The sequence below is a fragment of the Brienomyrus brachyistius genome, chromosome 25 (assembly GCF_023856365.1).
Source record: "Brienomyrus brachyistius isolate T26 chromosome 25, BBRACH_0.4, whole genome shotgun sequence".
Lineage (NCBI taxonomy): Eukaryota > Metazoa > Chordata > Actinopteri > Osteoglossiformes > Mormyridae > Brienomyrus > Brienomyrus brachyistius.
In genome coordinates, this window is record NC_064557.1 from 4,280,311 (window position 1) to 4,303,017 (window position 22,707).

The following is a 22,707-nucleotide window of genomic DNA, read 5'->3' on the forward strand; positions in this document are numbered from 1 at the left end:
GGACACCACAGGTGACGTTGTGGATGTGAGATTTTGCGCTGCCAAGGGTGACATGTTCGGTTCTGCCAGTTAGGTATGACGTGAACCAGTTATGAACAGTTCCTGAGAGTCCCATGGTGCATTGCAGGCGGTGAAAGAGGATGTTATGGTCTATTGTGTCAAAAGCAGCTGTCAGGTCAAGGAGGATGAGTATAGAAGGGGAACCAGTATCTGCCGTCATCAGAAGGTCATTGGTGACCCTGACCAGGGCTGGTTCGGTGCTATGGCCAGGGCGGAAACCGGACTGAAATTTTTCAAACAGGTTATTCAGTTTGAGGTGATCATGAAGTTGTGCTGCAACTGTTTTTTTCCAGAACTTTAGAGAGGCATGGAAGATTGGAGATGGGCCCATAGTTAGAGAGAACTTCAGAGTCCATGGTGGGTTTTTTCAATAGAGGTCCGATGACAGCAGTTTTTAAAGTAGAAGGAATATGGCCAGTCAGGAGGGATTGGTTTATGATCCTGGTGATGAGTGGAGAGACGGCAGAGATGTTGACCTTTAGCAGGGCTGAAGGGAAAGGGTCCAGGGAACTGGTAGATGGTTTCATTTTCCTGATGACGTTCTCCACCTCTTCCCGTGTGGTAGCAGAGAAGGAGCAAAGTGGCTGGACCTTCTCAGGTAGTAGGTCGACAGTTGGAGGAGGCAAAATATTCGTGATGGAGAGGTTTTAACGGATATTATCAACTTTTTGTCTGAAGAAATTGATGTGCATGTTGCACCTCTGCTGTTGCACTGCTGACAGGTTCAGAGGAGAGAAATTTAAGGTCCAGGGCCAGGGCCAGGGCATCTGCATTGATGGTCTTCAGATTTCTGAAATAGATCTGACGTTTTGGTTTGATATGGGGGGAGAGAAAGGGCAGCTCCATTGACACTACTTTATGGTCCGAGATACCAAGATCATATACCTGTAGATTACTGATGGGGGCGAAGTTTGAAATGACCAAGTCAAGTGTGTGACCCCTGGAATGTGTGGGGACATCAACATGTTGTTATAGGTTGAGGGAATCTAGCCGCTCCAGGAAATCAGCAGTGAGATAACCGTAAGTGGGCGGAACTCACCCTAGGAATGTCGTCGACACTAGAAACAAAGTTGCTCAGATCAGACATGATGAGAAAAGACATAAAACTAGCATCAAAATAGGCAATGCACAAAAAACTACAATCATGCTAGCATATTAGCATCAAAACCAGAAGTCGGCATCTCACAGCCTAGGAATACCCTAGAGATTAGAAACAAAGATCCTCAGATCCATCTTAATAAGTAGAGTAAAGACATAAAACTAGCATCAAAACAGGCAATGCACAAAAAAACTACAATCATGTTAGCATATTAGCAACAAAACCGGAAGTAGGCGTAACTCACCCTAGGAATGTCGTCGACACTAGAAACAAAGTTCCTCAGATCAGAGTTGATGAGTAAAGACATAAAACTAGCATCAAAACAGGCAATGCACAAAAAAACTACAATCATGTTAGCATATTAGCAACAAAACCGGAAGTGGGCGTAACTCACCCTAGGAATGTCGTCGACGCTAGAAACAAAAGTTCCTCAGATCAGAGTTGATGAGTAAAGACATAAAACTAGCATTAAAATAGGCAAAGTACAGAAAAAACTACAATCATGTTAGCATATTAGCATCAAAACCGGAAGTGGGCGTAACACAGCCTAGGAATACCGTAGAGATTAGAAACAAAGATCCTCAGATCCATCTTAATAAGTAGAGGCAAGTGAAGAAATTAGCATCAAAACAGGCAATGTACAGAAAAAACTACAATCACGTTAGCATCAAAACCGGAAGTGGGCGTAACACAGCCTAGGAATGTCGTCGACACTAGAAACAAAGTTCCTCAGATCAGAGTTGATGAGTAAAGACATAAAACTAGCATCAAAACAGGCAATGCACAAAAAAACTACAATCATGTTAGCATATTAGCAACAAAACCGGAAGTGGGCGTAACTCACCCTAGGAATGTCGTAGACGCTAGAAACAAAACGTTCCTCAGATCAGAGTTGAGTAGAGTAAAGACCACTTCCGGTTATCTCACTGCTGATTTCCTGGAGCTGCTAGATTCCCTCAACCTACAACATGTTGATGTCCCCACACATTCCAGGGGTCACACACTTGACTTGGTGTCAAGTGAGGCCAAGCACAGAGCCCTGTGGGACACCACAGGTGACGTTGTGGATGTGAGATTTTGCGCTGCCAAGGGTGACATGTTCGGTTCTGCCAGTTAGGTATGACGTGAACCAGTTATGAACAGTTCCTGAGAGTCCCATGGTGCATTGCAGGCGGTGAAAGAGGATGTTATGGTCTATTGTGTCAAAAGCAGCTGTCAGGTCAAGGAGGATGAGTATAGAAGGGGAACCAGTATCTGCCGTCATCAGAAGGTCATTGGTGACCCTGACCAGGGCTGGTTCGGTGCTATGGCCAGGGCGGAAACCGGACTGAAATTTTTCAAACAGGTTATTCAGTTTGAGGTGATCATGAAGTTGTGCTGCAACTGTTTTTTTCCAGAACTTTAGAGAGGCATGGAAGATTGGAGATGGGCCCATAGTTAGAGAGAACTTCAGAGTCCATGGTGGGTTTTTTCAATAGAGGTCCGATGACAGCAGTTTTTAAAGTAGAAGGAATATGGCCAGTCAGGAGGGATTGGTTTATGATCCTGGTGATGAGTGGAGAGACGGCAGAGATGTTGACCTTTAGCAGGGCTGAAGGGAAAGGGTCCAGGGAACTGGTAGATGGTTTCATTTTCCTGATGACGTTCTCCACCTCTTCCCGTGTGGTAGCAGAGAAGGAGCAAAGTGGCTGGACCTTCTCAGGTAGTAGGTCGACAGTTGGAGGAGGCAAAATATTCGTGATGGAGAGGTTTTAACGGATATTATCAACTTTTTGTCTGAAGAAATTGATGTGCATGTTGCACCTCTGCTGTTGCACTGCTGACAGGTTCAGAGGAGAGAAATTTAAGGTCCAGGGCCAGGGCCAGGGCATCTGCATTGATGGTCTTCAGATTTCTGAAATAGATCTGACGTTTTGGTTTGATATGGGGGGAGAGAAAGGGCAGCTCCATTGACACTACTTTATGGTCCGAGATACCAAGATCATATACCTGTAGATTACTGATGGGGGCGAAGTTTGAAATGACCAAGTCAAGTGTGTGACCCCTGGAATGTGTGGGGACATCAACATGTTGTTATAGGTTGAGGGAATCTAGCCGCTCCAGGAAATCAGCAGTGAGATAACCGGAAGTGGGCGGAACTCACCCTAGGAATGTCGTCGACACTAGAAACAAAGTTGCTCAGATCAGACATGATGAGAAAAGACATAAAACTAGCATCAAAATAGGCAATGCACAAAAAACTACAATCATGCTAGCATATTAGCATCAAAACCAGAAGTCGGCATCTCACAGCCTAGGAATACCCTAGAGATTAGAAACAAAGATCCTCAGATCCATCTTAATAAGTAGAGTAAAGACATAAAACTAGCATCAAAACAGGCAATGCACAAAAAAACTACAATCATGTTAGCATATTAGCAACAAAACCGGAAGTGGGCGTAACTCACCCTAGGAATGTCGTAGACGCTAGAAACAAAACGTTCCTCAGATCAGAGTTGAGTAGAGTAAAGACCACTTCCGGTTATCTCACTGCTGATTTCCTGGAGCTGCTAGATTCCCTCAACCTACAACATGTTGATGTCCCCACACATTCCAGGGGTCACACACTTGACTTGGTGTCAAGTGAGGCCAAGCACAGAGCCCTGTGGGACACCACAGGTGACGTTGTGGATGTGAGATTTTGCGCTGCCAAGGGTGACATGTTCGGTTCTGCCAGTTAGGTATGACGTGAACCAGTTATGAACAGTTCCTGAGAGTCCCATGGTGCATTGCAGGCGGTGAAAGAGGATGTTATGGTCTATTGTGTCAAAAGCAGCTGTCAGGTCAAGGAGGATGAGTATAGAAGGGGAACCAGTATCTGCCGTCATCAGAAGGTCATTGGTGACCCTGACCAGGGCTGGTTCGGTGCTATGGCCAGGGCGGAAACCGGACTGAAATTTTTCAAACAGGTTATTCAGTTTGAGGTGATCATGAAGTTGTGCTGCAACTGTTTTTTTCCAGAACTTTAGAGAGGCATGGAAGATTGGAGATGGGCCCATAGTTAGAGAGAACTTCAGAGTCCATGGTGGGTTTTTTCAATAGAGGTCCGATGACAGCAGTTTTTAAAGTAGAAGGAATATGGCCAGTCAGGAGGGATTGGTTTATGATCCTGGTGATGAGTGGAGAGACGGCAGAGATGTTGACCTTTAGCAGGGCTGAAGGGAAAGGGTCCAGGGAACTGGTAGATGGTTTCATTTTCCTGATGACGTTCTCCACCTCTTCCCGTGTGGTAGCAGAGAAGGAGCAAAGTGGCTGGACCTTCTCAGGTAGTAGGTCGACAGTTGGAGGAGGCAAAATATTCGTGATGGAGAGGTTTTAACGGATATTATCAACTTTTTGTCTGAAGAAATTGATGTGCATGTTGCACCTCTGCTGTTGCACTGCTGACAGGTTCAGAGGAGAGAAATTTAAGGTCCAGGGCCAGGGCCAGGGCATCTGCATTGATGGTCTTCAGATTTCTGAAATAGATCTGACGTTTTGGTTTGATATGGGGGGAGAGAAAGGGCAGCTCCATTGACACTACTTTATGGTCCGAGATACCAAGATCATATACCTGTAGATTACTGATGGGGGCGAAGTTTGAAATGACCAAGTCAAGTGTGTGACCCCTGGAATGTGTGGGGACATCAACATGTTGTTATAGGTTGAGGGAATCTAGCCGCTCCAGGAAATCAGCAGTGAGATAACCGTAAGTGGGCGGAACTCACCCTAGGAATGTCGTCGACACTAGAAACAAAGTTGCTCAGATCAGACATGATGAGAAAAGACATAAAACTAGCATCAAAATAGGCAATGCACAAAAAACTACAATCATGCTAGCATATTAGCATCAAAACCAGAAGTCGGCATCTCACAGCCTAGGAATACCCTAGAGATTAGAAACAAAGATCCTCAGATCCATCTTAATAAGTAGAGTAAAGACATAAAACTAGCATCAAAACAGGCAATGCACAAAAAAACTACAATCATGTTAGCATATTAGCAACAAAACCGGAAGTGGGCGTAACTCACCCTAGGAATGTCGTCGACACTAGAAACAAAGTTCCTCAGATCAGAGTTGATGAGTAAAGACATAAAACTAGCATCAAAACAGGCAATGCACAAAAAAACTACAATCATGTTAGCATATTAGCAACAAAACCGGAAGTGGGCGTAACTCACCCTAGGAATGTCGTCGACGCTAGAAACAAAAGTTCCTCAGATCAGAGTTGATGAGTAAAGACATAAAACTAGCATTAAAATAGGCAAAGTACAGAAAAAACTACAATCATGTTAGCATATTAGCATCAAAACCGGAAGTGGGCGTAACACAGCCTAGGAATACCCTAGAGATTAGAAACAAAGTTACTCAGATCCGGCTTGATGAGTAGAATCAAGTGAAGAAATTAGCATCAAAATAGGCAATGTACAGAAAAAAAACTACAATCATGTTAACATATTAGCATCAAAACCAGAAGTCGGCATCTCACCAGCCTAGGAATGCCCTAGAGATTAGAAACAAAGTTCCTCAGATCAGAGTTGATGAGTAAAGACATAAAACTAGCATCAAAACAGGCAATGCACAAAAAAACTACAATCATGTTAGCATATTAGCAACAAAACCGGAAGTGGGCGTAACTCACCCTAGGAATGTCGTAGACGCTAGAAACAAAACGTTCCTCAGATCAGAGTTGAGTAGAGTAAAGACCACTTCCGGTTATCTCACTGCTGATTTCCTGGAGCTGCTAGATTCCCTCAACCTACAACATGTTGATGTCCCCACACATTCCAGGGGTCACACACTTGACTTGGTGTCAAGTGAGGCCAAGCACAGAGCCCTGTGGGACACCACAGGTGACGTTGTGGATGTGAGATTTTGCGCTGCCAAGGGTGACATGTTCGGTTCTGCCAGTTAGGTATGACGTGAACCAGTTATGAACAGTTCCTGAGAGTCCCATGGTGCATTGCAGGCGGTGAAAGAGGATGTTATGGTCTATTGTGTCAAAAGCAGCTGTCAGGTCAAGGAGGATGAGTATAGAAGGGGAACCAGTATCTGCCGTCATCAGAAGGTCATTGGTGACCCTGACCAGGGCTGGTTCGGTGCTATGGCCAGGGCGGAAACCGGACTGAAATTTTTCAAACAGGTTATTCAGTTTGAGGTGATCATGAAGTTGTGCTGCAACTGTTTTTTTCCAGAACTTTAGAGAGGCATGGAAGATTGGAGATGGGCCCATAGTTAGAGAGAACTTCAGAGTCCATGGTGGGTTTTTTCAATAGAGGTCCGATGACAGCAGTTTTTAAAGTAGAAGGAATATGGCCAGTCAGGAGGGATTGGTTTATGATCCTGGTGATGAGTGGAGAGACGGCAGAGATGTTGACCTTTAGCAGGGCTGAAGGGAAAGGGTCCAGGGAACTGGTAGATGGTTTCATTTTCCTGATGACGTTCTCCACCTCTTCCCGTGTGGTAGCAGAGAAGGAGCAAAGTGGCTGGACCTTCTCAGGTAGTAGGTCGACAGTTGGAGGAGGCAAAATATTCGTGATGGAGAGGTTTTAACGGATATTATCAACTTTTTGTCTGAAGAAATTGATGTGCATGTTGCACCTCTGCTGTTGCACTGCTGACAGGTTCAGAGGAGAGAAATTTAAGGTCCAGGGCCAGGGCATCTGCATTGATGGTCTTCAGATTTCTGAAATAGATCTGACGTTTTGGTTTGATATGGGGGGAGAGAAAGGGCAGCTCCATTGACACTACTTTATGGTCCGAGATACCAAGATCATATACCTGTAGATTACTGATGGGGGCGAAGTTTGAAATGACCAAGTCAAGTGTGTGACCCCTGGAATGTGTGGGGACATCAACATGTTGTTATAGGTTGAGGGAATCTAGCCGCTCCAGGAAATCAGCAGTGAGATAACCGGAAGTGGGCGTAACTCACCCTAGGAATGTCGTCGACACTAGAAACAAAGTTCCTCAGATCAGAGTTGATGAGTAAAGACATAAAACTAGCGTCAAAACAGGCAATGTACAAAAAACTACAATCATGCTAGCATATTAGCATCAAAACCAGAAGTCAGCATCTCACAGCCTAGGAATACCCTAGAGATTAGAAACAAAGTTCCTCAGAACAGAGTTGATGAGTAAAGATAAAACTAGCATCAAAATAGGCAATGCACAAAAAAACTACAATCATGTTAGCATATTAGCATCAAAACCGGAAGTGGGCGTAACACAGCCTAGGAATGTCGTTGACACTAGAAACAAAGTTCCTCAGAACAGAGTTGATGAGTAAAGACATTAAACTAACGTCAAAACAGGCTATGTACAGAAAAAACTACAATCATGTTAGCATCAAAACAGGAAGTGGGCGTAACTCACCCTAGGAATGTCGTTGACACTAGAAACAAAGTTCCTCAGATCAGAGTTGATGAGTAGAGTGAAGACATAAAACTAGCATCAAAACAGGCAATGTACAAAAAACTACAATCATGCTAGCATATTAGCATCAAAACCAGAAGTCGGCATCTCACAGCCTAGGAATACCGTAGAGATTAGAAACAAAGATCCTCAGATCCATCTTAATAAGTAGAGGCAAGTGAAGAAATTAGCATCAAAACAGGCAATGTACAGAAAAAACTACAATCACGTTAGCATCAAAACCGGAAGTGGGCGTAACACAGCCTAGGAATGTCGTCGACACTAGAAACAAAGTTCCTCAGATCAGAGCTGATGAGTAGAGTAAAGACATAAAACTAGCATCAAAACAGGCAATGTACAGAAAAAACTACAATCATGCTAGCATATTAGCATCAAAACCGGAAGTCTGGGCGTAACTCAGCCTAGGATTGTCGTAGACACTAGAAACAAAACGTTCCTCAGATCAGAGTTGATGAGTAGAGTAAAGACCACTTCCGGTTCTCACTGCTGATTTCCTGGAGCTGCTAGATTCCCTCAACCTACAACAACATGTTGATGTCCCCACACATTCCAGGGGTCACACACTTGACTTGGTGTCAAGTGAGGCCAAGCACAGAGCCCTGTGGGACACCACAGGTGACGTTGTGGATGTGAGATTTTGCGCTGCCAAGGGTGACATGTTCGGTTCTGCCAGTTAGGTATGACGTGAACCAGTTATGAACAGTTCCTGAGAGTCCCATGGTGCATTGCAGGCGGTGAAAGAGGATGTTATGGTCTATTGTGTCAAAAGCAGCTGTCAGGTCAAGGAGGATGAGTATAGAAGGGGAACCAGTATCTGCCGTCATCAGAAGGTCATTGGTGACCCTGACCAGGGCTGGTTCGGTGCTATGGCCAGGGCGGAAACCGGACTGAAATTTTTCAAACAGGTTATTCAGTTTGAGGTGATCATGAAGTTGTGCTGCAACTGTTTTTTTCCAGAACTTTAGAGAGGCATGGAAGATTGGAGATGGGCCCATAGTTAGAGAGAACTTCAGAGTCCATGGTGGGTTTTTTCAATAGAGGTCCGATGACAGCAGTTTTTAAAGTAGAAGGAATATGGCCAGTCAGGAGGGATTGGTTTATGATCCTGGTGATGAGTGGAGAGACGGCAGAGATGTTGACCTTTAGCAGGGCTGAAGGGAAAGGGTCCAGGGAACTGGTAGATGGTTTCATTTTCCTGATGACGTTCTCCACCTCTTCCCGTGTGGTAGCAGAGAAGGAGCAAAGTGGCTGGACCTTCTCAGGTAGTAGGTCGACAGTTGGAGGAGGCAAAATATTCGTGATGGAGAGGTTTTAACGGATATTATCAACTTTTTGTCTGAAGAAATTGATGTGCATGTTGCACCTCTGCTGTTGCACTGCTGACAGGTTCAGAGGAGAGAAATTTAAGGTCCAGGGCCAGGGCATCTGCATTGATGGTCTTCAGATTTCTGAAATAGATCTGACGTTTTGGTTTGATATGGGGGGAGAGAAAGGGCAGCTCCATTGACACTACTTTATGGTCCGAGATACCAAGATCATATACCTGTAGATTACTGATGGGGGCGAAGTTTGAAATGACCAAGTCAAGTGTGTGACCCCTGGAATGTGTGGGGACATCAACATGTTATAGGTTGAGGGAATCTAGCCGCTCCAGGAAATCAGCAGTGAGATAACCGGAAGTGGGCGTAACTCACCCTAGGAATGTCGTTGACACTAGAAACAAAGTTCCTCAGATCAGAGTTGAGTAGAATCAGGTGATGAAACTAGCGTCAAAATAGGCACTGTATAAAAAAAGCTACAAGCATTTTAATTATTTCTAAAGTTAGCATGCTAGCCTGTTAGCATGTAAAATGCTTTGGCATGCTCAGATCAGGCTGAAAGGCTTGATCTAGGCGTATAGCGACACCCAGATTCAGAATATGGAGTAATCTCAAAACTTAGCATGTTAGCATCAAAACCGGATGTGTGGGCGTATCTCCGCCTAGGAATCTCGTAGAGACTAGAAACAAAGTTCCTCAGATTAAACATGATGAGAAAAGACACAAAACTAGCATCAAAATGTACAAAAAACTACAATCATGTTAACATATTAGCATCAAAACCAGAAGTCGGCATCTCACCAGCCTAGGAATACCCTAGAGATTAGAAACAAAGTTCCTCAGATCCAGCTTGATGAGTAGAGCCAAGTGATGCAACGAGCGTCAAAACAGGCAATGTACAGAATGTAGCGTCCCCGGTTGAAATGACGGTGTCTCAAACTGATGGTTCACAATCCTTTATTTAACCTTGCCTTGTGAACTCACCATAAGAGCTATAAAGTGTACAGAAAATAATTACCATTAGTAGCTCAGACAGCAAGTTACCTTTAACACCTTTCCTTATTCCAAAACATAAATGAATTCTTTCCTTTAAGTTCTAATATCCTTTTGTTAACGTTTTCTACATAGATTATCTTTTACACGTATATTCAATTAAACCATTTTAACAATGTGTAACAGACTGGGCCACAGCCTGCGTAGTAGGGGTCTAGGCTGCCCAATCCTCCGGACGGAGAAGGTACAGCAGGATCTAGGTCCCTGTACCCTCACCAATCGCCTCCCTAGTCTGCTACATGCACTATGTGAGCAGATCGGCTAAGGCTCCAGGACTTCCCTATCAGCGTCACGGTGCCAATCTGGAGTGTAGTACTGTTGGGGATAGCGTGATGTTTAAGTACCCACACCGTACCCCCACCCCCCGACCGAAGTACCCAGCAGTAGCAGGTGAGATGCCCCTACTCCGGAGAGAGCCTAAATAATAGAAGCAGGGTAACCACTGTACACCAGGATAGGGTAAATTGAACACATAGGCAGTTTATTCTCTGTAAGATGATTACCAAATTATTAGATGGAAAGAACCAAAGCTCACATAAAACAAAGGACTGCAATTACCAAATTGAGTTTCACCAACCACCTAACTCCCCTCTATTAATGAAACCCCAGCCCCAGTCACCCTACTGAGCGCTCAGTGTCTAACGGTGGAGGCTTCAAGTAAGAACTCCCGTTTACCTCTGACGGGATATTTTTTACCCTTCATATAACACGTTCGTAGTAACCTTACAACAGGACACATTCATATTACACATGCACAACAACCTCATAACAGAAATGAACCTTATTCATTTAGCACTTTATACCACTGGCACATTGTAATAATCCGTCCGATAACATCAACACTCCCATGCGAAAGTCTGTTCAGTACATTTACTTCCAAAAATGACCGCCAGAGAAATCAGGCATCCGGGCATGCAGTTAGAACATAGCGGGCCTGCCCTGCCAGGTGGTAGCGTGCGCAGAAAATGGGGTGTGCAGCAGCGATCTTTTAAAACTCCGCTTAGTGTCCGTCACGTTAGCAGAATTGTTCTACTTCTTGGTCAAGTTGCTGATCACCCTGATGTACATTCGCCGAAATAAACTTTATTAAATATCACCTGCGTCGTCCTTGGTGCTGGAGCTGATGAGTCGTCTCTGTATAGCAGGGAAGCTACCGCGATTCCTCCAAGCTCCGGTTCCCTCTGCGCGGCACCGGGAGCAGCTCTCGTCTGTCGTTCTGGTAACACACAGCAATTTCCCTTCTCCGGAGCACCAACGTGGCTCGAACCTGCCTTCAGACTAATCTGGTCCTGTGTACCGGTTGACTACATTAAGGAATTCTCCCTACTTACTCTACATCACCCGAACGAACCAAAAAAAAAACCTCCTTTCCCCCTCTCTCTCCCGCCAACTCCACTGCCCTGCTATACGCAGCCACGTTACGTCGTGACGCACCGTCACACTTGCTTTTAAACACCTTCGAATCACGAAATAAACTAAAGTAAATCATTATCAAATTGTCCGTGACCTTACATGACAAATAAAACAAAGCAGCTTGTAAATTATAACCCTTTAACACGCTTAATTTATCCGTGCTCTTTAGCACCTTGTAGTGAGCAAAAACGTAGTCCATTTTACTCGGCAAAACACCTTACAACAGAAATATTAAACATATATACATTTACAAATCAACCTTCAAAACCCACCTTGTTCCTCATCAACCAGGAGCTAAAACCATCACTGGTATTTAAGAAATTAACCAAAAAAGAATCGTAATAACTATTCCTTTTTCACGGAACACACCTTGCTTCGACTTCCATGAAGTTTTCCCGCTACTGTGCGGTTTGCAACACTGGTTTATGGCAGCTTGTTGCTCTATGTTCCTTCAAAATAAAAGCCGTTCTTTCACAATAAAAGGCATCACTCATCTTATACAGTTAAACAAGGAATAACATTTGTAACCAATAAATGTAATAAACGAAATATTAATACGGTCATTTACACTCCCACCAAATCATTAGAGCTCAAATGGGAACCAAACGGAGTGATAATGATTTCCTAATGAAGAAATGACCTGTAACCGTTGACCTGTAAACATTACATTGTATGAAAACACAGTTTACATGACAGAATAAACCTTAAACTTCAGAATGTAATTAAACAGTCTCCAATAGCAAAACCAGTTTCTGCACTGGGCGTTCCACTACAGAAGGTTTACTGTAACATTGTCCTTTGTCCATCTTCCTTTCTCCAAAACGAAGCTTTACCTTTCTTACAAGTCCATCTTTGTCAGTTGTTGTGTCCATTACACGTGCTAATCTCCATTCATTGCGTGGCAAGTCATCCATTTTCTCCATCACAACATCTCCAACCTTCAAGTTTCTCCTTGGAGAGTGCCATTTCTGTATTGTTGCGATGTTAGACAGATACTCCTTTTTCCAACGTGACCAAAACTGTTTGATTTGATTTTGATTTGATTCAAACCCTTTATTGCTGTTGCAATATACCATGTCACTAGTCACAAGTACCAGCGAAAAGCAGGCCATCGCCCGACCTTACATATACAGCATCACAGTAGGGGGTAGACCGGCCGGGAGACAGGGGAGGAGAGAAGAGAAACAGGATGACATGAGGAGAGAGGAGGAGAAAACACCTCAGCAACATAAGCACATGATCACTACACCGTACAACATGAAAAGACACGACTCGCAATGGGTGAGGGAATGGGGAGGTGGAGGTAGTCCAGCATAGACAAACAGCCATCCAGTCCTGCAGCCATGGAGGCGCTGGTCACAGACCCGCCTGTTCACGCTGGGGATATGAAGCGGCGAAGGCGTTGGATGGGGGGAGGGTGCAAGTCCTTGGGATTGGGGGAGAGGAATGCAAGAGAGTCTCACTGCCTGTTCTTCCGGGGGAGCTTTTTGTTCAGCAGCAGCCTTGGCCAAGGCCAGTGCTGATTGAGGGGAGCCAGAAGCTTGATAGAATAAGGTTGTTTGGGTTTCCGTGCGAGAAGCTGTAATTTCCAGCTCCTCTAATGTCCACGCTGGTCTCCGCCATCCAATAAGTTTTGCAAAGCTGTGAGCTTCTCCATGATGTTATCCAGAAACTGTTCTGATAAATACTGCACCTGACGCCACCTTTTCCGTGCATAAATGTCCTCTTTAATGAATCTACCTGGCGGGGGCATGGATGACCTTGACTTCATCATTAGCAGGTGATTGGGTGTTAATGGCTCGGGACTGTTTGGATCATTTAAGTTGTCCACTGTAAGAGGCCTGCTGTTGACAATCGCCATTGCCTCATAAAAGAATGTCCTTAATGATGCGTCGTCCATTCTGCCTGATGAAAGAGAAACTGTTGAGCGCAGAACATTTCGGACAGTCCTGATTTGCCTTTCCCACACACCTCCTGTGTGGCTTGAATGAGGAGCGTGCATTTTGAAGTCGCATTGTTTCTCAGCAAGAAACGCAGTAATGCGATCACAGTCCATTTGTTTCAATGCTTCTTGCAGCTCATTTTTTGCACCAACAAAGTTACTTCCTTGATCACACCTTATCTCACTGACAGCTCCTCTGATGGCTATGAAACAGCGGAGGGCATTTATAAAGGCGTCCGTGGTCATGTCATCTAACATTTTCATGTGCACTGCTCTGCAGTAAAAGCACGTAAAAATAAGTCCATAACGCTTGTTCACCTTACGAGCTTTCTTAGTTAGAAAAGGGCCAAAAAACAGTCCATTCCACAGAATGTGAATGGTGGAGCTGGATCTAAACGCTGGACTGGGAGATCAGCCATTTTCTGTTTCTCAGTACCCCTTCTGAGTCTGCGACACCTTACACATTTCTGTATAAAGTTTCTTACAGCTTTGTTGATGCTTGGAATCCAAAATCCATTTGATCTGATTTCATTGATTGTCAGTCCATAGAGAATTTGGATAGCAGAGTACGGTAGGAAGACAGATCCGCATCAAGCTTAAATTTCTTCCACGTCCTCTCTGCTACCCGGCTGAAAACCAGGTCGAGGACATTACCTCCTTTGTGTGTAGGAGAGGAGCTGTTGGATGTTAGAGAGAAGGAATCGAGAAAAGGGAGGAGACCAGAAGAAGGGAGCTTGTCATGGGGGAGGTTGAAGTCGCTAAGGAGAATGAGAGAGGAGCTGTCAGTGGGGAAGAGACTGAGGAGAGTATCTAGCTCCTCTAGAAAGCAGCCTAGGGGGCCAGGAGGGCGGTAGACAACAATGATCCAAATATCAAGTGGAGAGGTAACAGCAATTCCATGGAATTCAAAGGATGAAATGTTGAGATGGGGCAGAGAGGGGCGTGTAGCACCAGTTCCGAGTTACCAATAGACCTGTGCCACCGCCCCTGCCAGTCTGGCGAGGAGAGTGAGAGAAAGCATAAGTAGAGGAGAGAGCTGCCGGGGTAGCCAAGTTCTCAGGCGATATCCAGGTCTCCATCAGAGCCAGAAAGTCAAGAGAGTGGTGTGAAGCAAGGGCGGAAATGAAATCAGCCTTCTTTACAGCAGACTGGCAATTCCAGAGGCCACCCAACACGCTTCGCTGGGACTGGGGTGTTATGGGAGGGTAGACAAGATTACTGAGAGTGCGGCGCCTGGATGTTGGATGAGATATTCTAGGTCTTAAAGATAAGTGTACTGGTATACGTCTAAGGCACATGTCTGTAGTGATGGTGTGAGAGACTGTGAAGTAGAGGATAGGATAGAGTAGGAGAGAAAGGATTAGAAGCAGTAGTAACAACTAGACCGTTTGCCTTTATCCGCCACAGACACAGGTGTCTGTGGCGGTGTCACCTTCAATTTAAACTCAGTAAGTCCTGAGACCGAAACTACACACAACAACAGTTTCAACAGACAGTAAACAGAAAGCAAACAGAGTCCTACCTTACTAGCAGAGAATTAACACCTTCAGGGAGACCGAAACTACACACAACAACAGTTCAGGGAGACCGAAACTATCTTCCATGTCTGACCTGCTGCCTTACCTCTAGTTGCCTGGCGACTGGAAGAAGACTCGGCATTGGCTTGTCATCTTCCTTGCTTTCCAGTTATTTCCCAAATCTTATGATTGGGACAATGTGACTTGACTCTTATTTGACTATCCCTGCCGGCCCCAGGAGGAGGGGCTCCCCCTTTGAGTCTGGTCCCTCCCAAGGTTTCTTCCTTCTTGGGAGTTTTTTCTTGCCACTGTTGCCTTTGGCTTGCTCACTGGGGGCTTTGGGTGCGGATGCTGTAAAGCGCTTTGAGACAATGTAATGCTGTGATAATGCGCTATACAAAAATTAATTTGTTGTTGTTGTATTTATAATAGGCTCCTTTTTCACTTACAATTGAAAGCTCTGGCTCCTATCTATTTAACAATGATGATTAATGTGGACAATTCAGACCGTTAAGTAATTATACAAAGTGATCAAACATACATTTTAAAATGTATACTTTGTAATTAGTTATTTGTAGTATTTTTACTTATTTTATTAAAATCAGCCTACACATTGTATGCTTTGATTAAATCTGTTACAGGAAAAAGAATATGTTAAAATCGATAACGATAAGTTAAATCAATGCTGTTATCGTTTTTCTTTTATTGGTTTGGACAGAAATATACGAAATTATCACACATGTGAAACATTTGGATATTATCATTAAACAACTGCATTTCCCACAGTTTGTATGTCTACATTTATTTATGACTGAAGAGATCTATTGTAAAATTTGACCGAAGGACTCTGCGCCTTGAAGAAATACGGCACGCCACGCTGAAGCCACTCCTAAGTACGGTGAAACGCCTGTATAGTAACTACTGCACGGCATTTTTCTTAAAAGTTTTCAAGAGAATATCTGAACAGGAATACACGACAAGTACTCACTGTATTTGTTAATATGACCATATCCTCTTAAAAAATCAGTTTGAATCAGTAGTAGAAGTCATACTGAATCTTAGCTTATGGAAACAAAATGTTTTATTTATTTAGTTTTAGGGCGCAGCTGTACTTAAAAACTACATATCCCATCAACCACAGAGAGCGTTATTTATGAGCATGCGTAGAACGCTTTCCAGACACTTAGCCGTCACGTTGCAAAGTTCGGTCCAATCGGGTCTTACTTTTCCAGCTGAGGCTTTTGAATTAGATTGAAATAAAATGGCGACCGCGGAACCGGTGAGTGTGTGTGGTGCTGTGGAACATTGGTCACTATGGTCTGTTTACAGTTTATTTCGGGCCCGTCGATCGTGCTTTTTGGGGTGTATGAATGTGGGTATCGCGTGTTTTTTCTAGTTTTGCGATAATTTGGTTCATAGCAGCGAAAGACATCGGGAATGTTTTTGGAGGTGCGGCGATTTCCTTCGTTATGGGAAAGAGCCCCAGACATGAGTCAGACATCGCTGTTATGGCTGGTGACGGAGCCCGCGGACAGGAGCAGTAGCACTTGTAGAAATGGTGGGAGTAACACTGGTAGTAACAGTAGCGGGGCTGGCACTTCTCGACCACGCGGCACTAGCTGTCAGCGCTGCGTGCTTTTAAGTCCAGCTGTCATGTGTAATGACTAATGACCGAGTGTCAGCGTTTGATACTAAGCGGAGACACGCCGTCTTCGTTTATTTCCTTTAATGCTCTCGGATTGTTTAGTGGCATTAGCGGCTTTAACCGCCGGCCACTTGATGTTGTAAGAGTTGCCTCACTTTCAGCACATGGGACGGTAATGGGGATCGCATTAATATTAATTTGAACACTGTTAACCAACTTTGACTTAAAGCTTACAATCGTTAATCTGTTTCTCATTTCCAAAATGTACCAGCTCAACACTGTAAAGCTCATTTTATACTAGTACATCGCCCATATACCTGCTTTTTGGTGGTATTAGGAAATAAATAAGCCTCTCTGCATCTTCATGCCGAAAAACATCAGAAAGGTATAAACGTTAGTTATTTCCAAGTGATTTGTGAGTAAGGAGTAGTGATAAACAGCCTTGTTTGTTTTTCAGTATAATCAGGCCACAAGCAATAGTTTTAATTATGCACCAAACTGTTTAGAGAAAATGAACTTTGTGTTGTATCTTACATAAATGGGAGACCTGCTTTCACAGAGAGAGGTGAGTGCACTTTCCAGGAAGCATCAGTTACCTTCTTGTTTAATTCATTTGATTAAGGAGAGTGTAGCAAAGTCGCCCCTTATTATTACTCAGCTCTGGTTAGCTACCTCATGACCTCAGTTTGAGGGCTGATTATCAACTAATATCTTCTGCTCTGTTAAAATTTGTATTCTTCCCACTCGTTGGACTGCAGGTACTGAAGAGTGTTTTTAAAATATACATGCCAGGTCTTTTTAGACCATGAAAAGTTAGTCACTGGAGAACCAAGGCTTTGAAGCTTTCAGTGTGTTGTATTGCACTGTCCAGTGCCTGACTGATTTTAATGAACAAATGAGTGGTCTGTGGGTGTAATGGCTTGTTGACAGTGCACAATAAGCCCACCCACTGGATTTCGTAGTCTCGTTTTCCCTGTTGCAGCGAAGACCCCAGTGAAGTCACGTTGCAATATTAATAACTGTACCTTTTATAAGTTTCTGTAAGAAGCATCATAATTGTAACATCTTTTTAAATTATTATTCTCAGGAAACTGCTTCAAACATCCAAAGTTCTGGAGAAGAAAAGGATGAAGAGACAAATCAAGAGGTTTTAAGTCCAGAACCTTACGTTAAACATCCGTTACAGAACAGGTGATGTATAAAATCTTATCAGTCTTGTCTGACAAAACATAGACAATCTACAATATTCATTCATATTTCTGTATTGGCTGCTGGCTCTGGGCTGACTTTTGTTCATGTTAATGGAGGTTATTTTTTTCGGACATGCCTGGATGCATCTCATGAATTTGCAGCTGGCTAATATAATGAAGATGTTAATTATATTGTTTTATACATATTTATTCCAGCAGTCTTTGCACTTGCATGCACTCCTATTCTTTTTTGACATTCATCCACCACACATGCACTTTGTATATATCAACCGAATTGTATGTGTCTATTGCCTGGTCTAATTTTAACTGTATATGTGCAGTGTGTATGAGAGCCAGTGACAACTGGTGACAAATTCCCTGCATGTATGAACATACTCAGCCTATAAACTTGACTCTGATCCTGAATTATTCCAGTGCAATATTATGATCTTTTGTCGCAGTGTTCTGTGGATTCTTGTGTTTATGTTTACATAATTCTTAAATGTGCAATACATTGTTTTTTTACTTGTAGGTTTCTTTATATTTAGTATATGACTAGACATCAAATGATTGTTATATATCTTTTCTCGTTTACAGGTGGTCTCTCTGGTTTTTCAAAAATGACAAAAGCAAAACATGGCAAGCCAACCAGCGTCTAATCTCTAAATTTGACACTGTTGAAGATTTTTGGGCGTAAGAAGCTTAATTTTTTATTGCTGGGATTTTAGAGGTCGTGTACCTTGCTATTAGTTCCACTTTAAATGCTCAATTTGCTTCCAGGTGCCGCCTGTTTGCATTTTGTATCCTTAGTACATTTTAAGGGATATTTTGCTTATCACCATGTATTATCATATACATTCAAAGTCACATGGTCTGCCCCACTTCCCATGGTTAGATCCCATAATTATGTGGAAGGCTATTGATGGTGGAATGCTCACTAGGAACTAACTAGTAAGACAAAAGCCAGCACACAAAATGAACCAAAGTTCAAATGGGAATCTGAAGTAACTGAATCGCAGAATCAAATTAACTCGGTAACTAAAAATTGCCTTGTCAGTTAGAAACACAGTGGTCATAGTTTCTGCTTTGAATCTGAGTTAGAAGTATGGCCTTGTTAATATGTGTAATGTTAATACATCTCTTTGTGTGTGGGGGGGGGGGACAGGCTTTATAATCACATTCAACTTTCAAGCAACCTGATGTCTGGTTGTGACTACTCCCTTTTTAAGGTAGGAATGCTTCTGTTCATATTCATTTTAATATTTAAATGTTTAATGTCATCAGGTCAAAATTACTTTTCTGCTCTGAGCTTTAGGATTCCTTCTCTTCAGTTTTCATGCAGTCCTATTTCTGAGTCACTCCTAAGGATATCCTATACAGTATGGAGGTGTGGTTGAAACTGGCTAGGAGCTTGGGTGGAACCACATCATTGTCTCCTGTTCTTCAGCTAATGCAAGTCAAGGTCTTTTTTGGTTTCAAGGAATAGGGTTAGGGTTGAAATGGGCTAGAAGCTCTGATGGAACCACATCATTGCCTTTTACCCCTCAGCTACGCACCCCAACTGATATTCATATCCGACAGACTAAAGGAGAACATTTAAGGTTTGGTTTTGGCATATCAAGCTCGTTTCAGGGCAATGTGGCTCCAAGTAGGTGCGTCTGTAACAGACTTTAAGCCTTTTGCTGTTCATGGATTTTAATGCAGGTATTTTTGCATTTCGCTCTGCTGAATAGTCATATGAACCTTTTATAGTATATAGCTGACACCTTGAGTACATAAGAAATGGTTTCCTACATCAGTTAGTTCAGCGTAATAGAGTCATTGATTAGGGAATATTTTGTGGTTAGGGTTTGCAGTGCTCAGAAATAAGGTACTATCCAGTCATAAGTTAAGTAAATTCCACCTAAACACATCTTTGTCTTGAGCTTTCCTTGCTTATTTCTTAATTACTTTAGACATTTGACAGTCACAGAGTCATACAAGAATGATTCCATGATATTTACATGATATGTATGTTGTGATAACATCCCCTATGCTCTTGGGGAGACGTTTTTTTGGTGCTAGCGGGCACATGTATATGGATGCTATGACAGTAAATCCCACTTGATGTTTCATATATATATATATATATATATGGTTTTTCTTTTACATTATTTCCTCAGAGTAGTGAATAGAATTAATTCTTCTAAGCAGTTAACCATAAAAATTCTGGAATCTCAAATGACTACCAGTGTAACCCAAAGTTTCGAAGCTTAAGCAACCAATCAACAATCAACCACACCTTTGTGCCAGCCCTGGTTCTTTGGCTGTTTGTAATCAGAAGAAGCAGAGTTGGTTCGATGGTCATTTGAAAGCTCTGAACGAAGAGTCCTAGGGCCTGTGGAGACGGTATGGTGAATAGGTGGTAAATCCAGTCTGACCTCATGTCGGCCCGCAGGACGGCATCGAGCCCATGTGGGAAGACGACAGGAACAAGCGAGGGGGCAGGTGGCTGGTCACCCTCAGCAAGCAGCAGCGTCGCTCGGACCTCGACCGCTTCTGGCTGGAGACTGTGAGTGCTTTGCCCCAAAGTAGCAGGGGGCAGACTGCTAAGAAAATTATACTTTTCCACTTATGACAAAATTTGGTGGCATTTCTTCTCAACTGGAATTTCCTTCATGAATACTAAGAGGGTATTAAGATCATTGTATATGTAAATAATAATTATAAGAAGTTGCCCCCTTTGGGACTGGCGTTTTGTCCTCTGTCTGAGAGAATGGACCTTATTATGATAATGATGATGGTGTCGGTGTCTTCCCAGCTGCTGTGCCTCATAGGTGAAGCATTTGATGACTACAGCGATGAGGTATGCGGAGCGGTCGTCAGTGTTCGAACCAAAGGAGACAAAATTGCTGTCTGGACATCTGACTATGAGAACAAGGAAGCCATAACACACATAGGGTCAGTCATGATTTGAGGAGCTTTGAGGGGTTCATTGTTGAGATGATGAAATTTGCTTTGATAAGCAAACATCTTTGGTGGGTGAATCAGAAAATTACATCATAGTGTTTCAGCCTACCAAACCTCCAAATCTGGTAGCATGGTTTGTCCGTACAACCATCCACCAATCCATCCATCCAGTTAAGGATATTTACTATGTTCTTTTTTGGTCTTTTTGGCCACAGGAGGGTATATAAAGAGCGGCTCGGAGTTCCCCAGAAGATGTCTATTGGATACCAGTCTCATGCTGACACAGCAACCAAGAGTGGATCCACCACCAAAAACAAATTTGTCATCTGAGAACCCTCAGGGGTTCTCCTTTAACAGCCCTCCCCCTCTTCATCAGCAAATTTTCCATGCTGAAGAGACTGCAGTCAGGGCTCTGAACCCAAATAAACCAAAGCTTGTCAAATGCAGAGTGGACTGCTTTTACCTGTCAAAAGTCATGCCTTCCACAATCCACATGCCCCTGTTCTGTTGTTTGCCAAGGGAAGAAAAGCAACATTTCACGCCTACTGGACTTGGGTTTCCTGTACATTAACCTCAAATGATGGGGGAGATGGAATGCATTAAGTTTAGGAACCATATTCTCACAAAGGTCTTTGCTGATAAGTTGCACTGCAAATAAAAAGGTTCTTTCTTGGAGTTTTAACTTTTTTGTGCTCCCCTCTCTGATTCTGTACAGCAGTGTTTTTGCTGTAATCTTTAACTTGCATGCGCCGTTTTAATTTATTTTAATTTGCCCAAAGAGGCATGTTAGTTTTCAAAGCTGTTTTTCCCTTCTAGGCCCTTGTACTTAAAAGTATGTAATCAGCTTAACATGATTACTGGCTCCTTTTTTGTTTTATATTAATGCAATGTAAATTTTTTCTCAATTTAACACTCATTTCAGTTTAATTATAATGAAATATTGTAAATCTCTTTTGTAACCCTTTTCTACATTCCTTGCTAAAATATAGTTTGACATATATTCAGTTGAATATATAATTTCTTTGTTTGAATGCCACTTTTGGACAACAGCCCCACTTGTGCTAAATCAAAGTCTGTAAATAAATGTGTACAGTGAATTGTCTTTACTGCGAGTCTCCACATCTCGTGCTTTCAGACGCATTGCATTTTGTGCACTAACTGAATGCACTTCCTTCAGTATGTACCTGTTCTAATTTTGGAAACGTGACTGATCAAATATAATTACATGCTGGCTCTGGGTGGCACTGTTGCTTCACACCTGAAGGGTTGGGGGTTTGAATCCCGCCTCTGCTTGTTCTGCCTGTCTTACAGATTTCCTTCTGTATTCAAAGACAATTCTCCTGGGTCATTGACTTCCCTAAATTGCTGTAGGTGTGTGTGTTTTTCTGTTCTCTGCCATGGATTGGCATCCCATCCAGGGTGTACTGCCTGGAATAGACTCTTCCGCCCCCCCCCCCCCCCCCCCCCATGACCCTGTAATATCTAGCTGGTCACTAGATGATTGGCTGAATGGATATATGACTGGATCATCATATATAAATCTGGAGCTGATCTGCTGTCCATTACCTTCTTAATTGATTTTTGGCTTGTTTCCAGGATTTACCACTGAATACAGCCACTATTTTGCCTGGTATGTTACATATGAAAGTTGCTACGTACACCAGCTGTTGATGGGAACTATCAGTCTCTGACAGTGGGTAAGTTGGGTTTCTTGTATGTGGTTAGCAAATCATCTGTTTAACAGATCTGAGCAAAAAAGGTACTGAAACTGTGGTGTTTTTCACTTTGGGACTGTTTGTGAGCATGTAGCTGTCCTAAGGGTAGAGGTATAAAATTCAGGTCAAGACCAAGGTTTTGTTTCAACCAAGCAGTTGTGTACACTTTGACTGTGACTCTTAATACTCACCCAGCTGGCTGAAACAAAACTTTGGTCTGGATTTGTACATCCTGGACCTGAACTATCCATCTCTACCTAAGGGTACATTCATATCTTATTTAATAAGGAGTTTCCAACTAGCAGCCTAGCAAGGGAAGCATTTAAAATGTATATCTGGTTTCAAACAAAT

The 22,707-nt window shown here is 43.1% G+C and overlaps 1 protein-coding gene across 2 annotated transcripts; it reads left to right on the top strand.

Moving 5' to 3' along the window:
- The first annotated feature begins 16,008 nt into the window (after positions 1-16,008).
- On the top strand, positions 16,009-21,747 carry LOC125720297 (eukaryotic translation initiation factor 4E-1A-like). Of its 2 annotated transcripts, none has more exons than XM_048995516.1 (7): positions 16,009-16,136; positions 17,590-17,693; positions 18,290-18,385; positions 18,858-18,921; positions 20,130-20,243; positions 20,493-20,632; positions 20,857-21,747. In XM_048995516.1, the coding sequence occupies exons 1-7, from the start codon at positions 16,119-16,121 to the stop codon at positions 20,969-20,971; spliced, it is 651 nt and encodes a 216-aa protein (XP_048851473.1). In that variant the 5' UTR covers positions 16,009-16,118; the 3' UTR covers positions 20,972-21,747. The 2 variants fall into 2 exon arrangements, with proteins under 2 accessions (XP_048851473.1, XP_048851472.1); XM_048995515.1 differs by lacking the exon at positions 16,009-16,136 and adding an exon at positions 16,164-17,067.
- Positions 21,748-22,707: the final 960 nt, after the last annotated feature.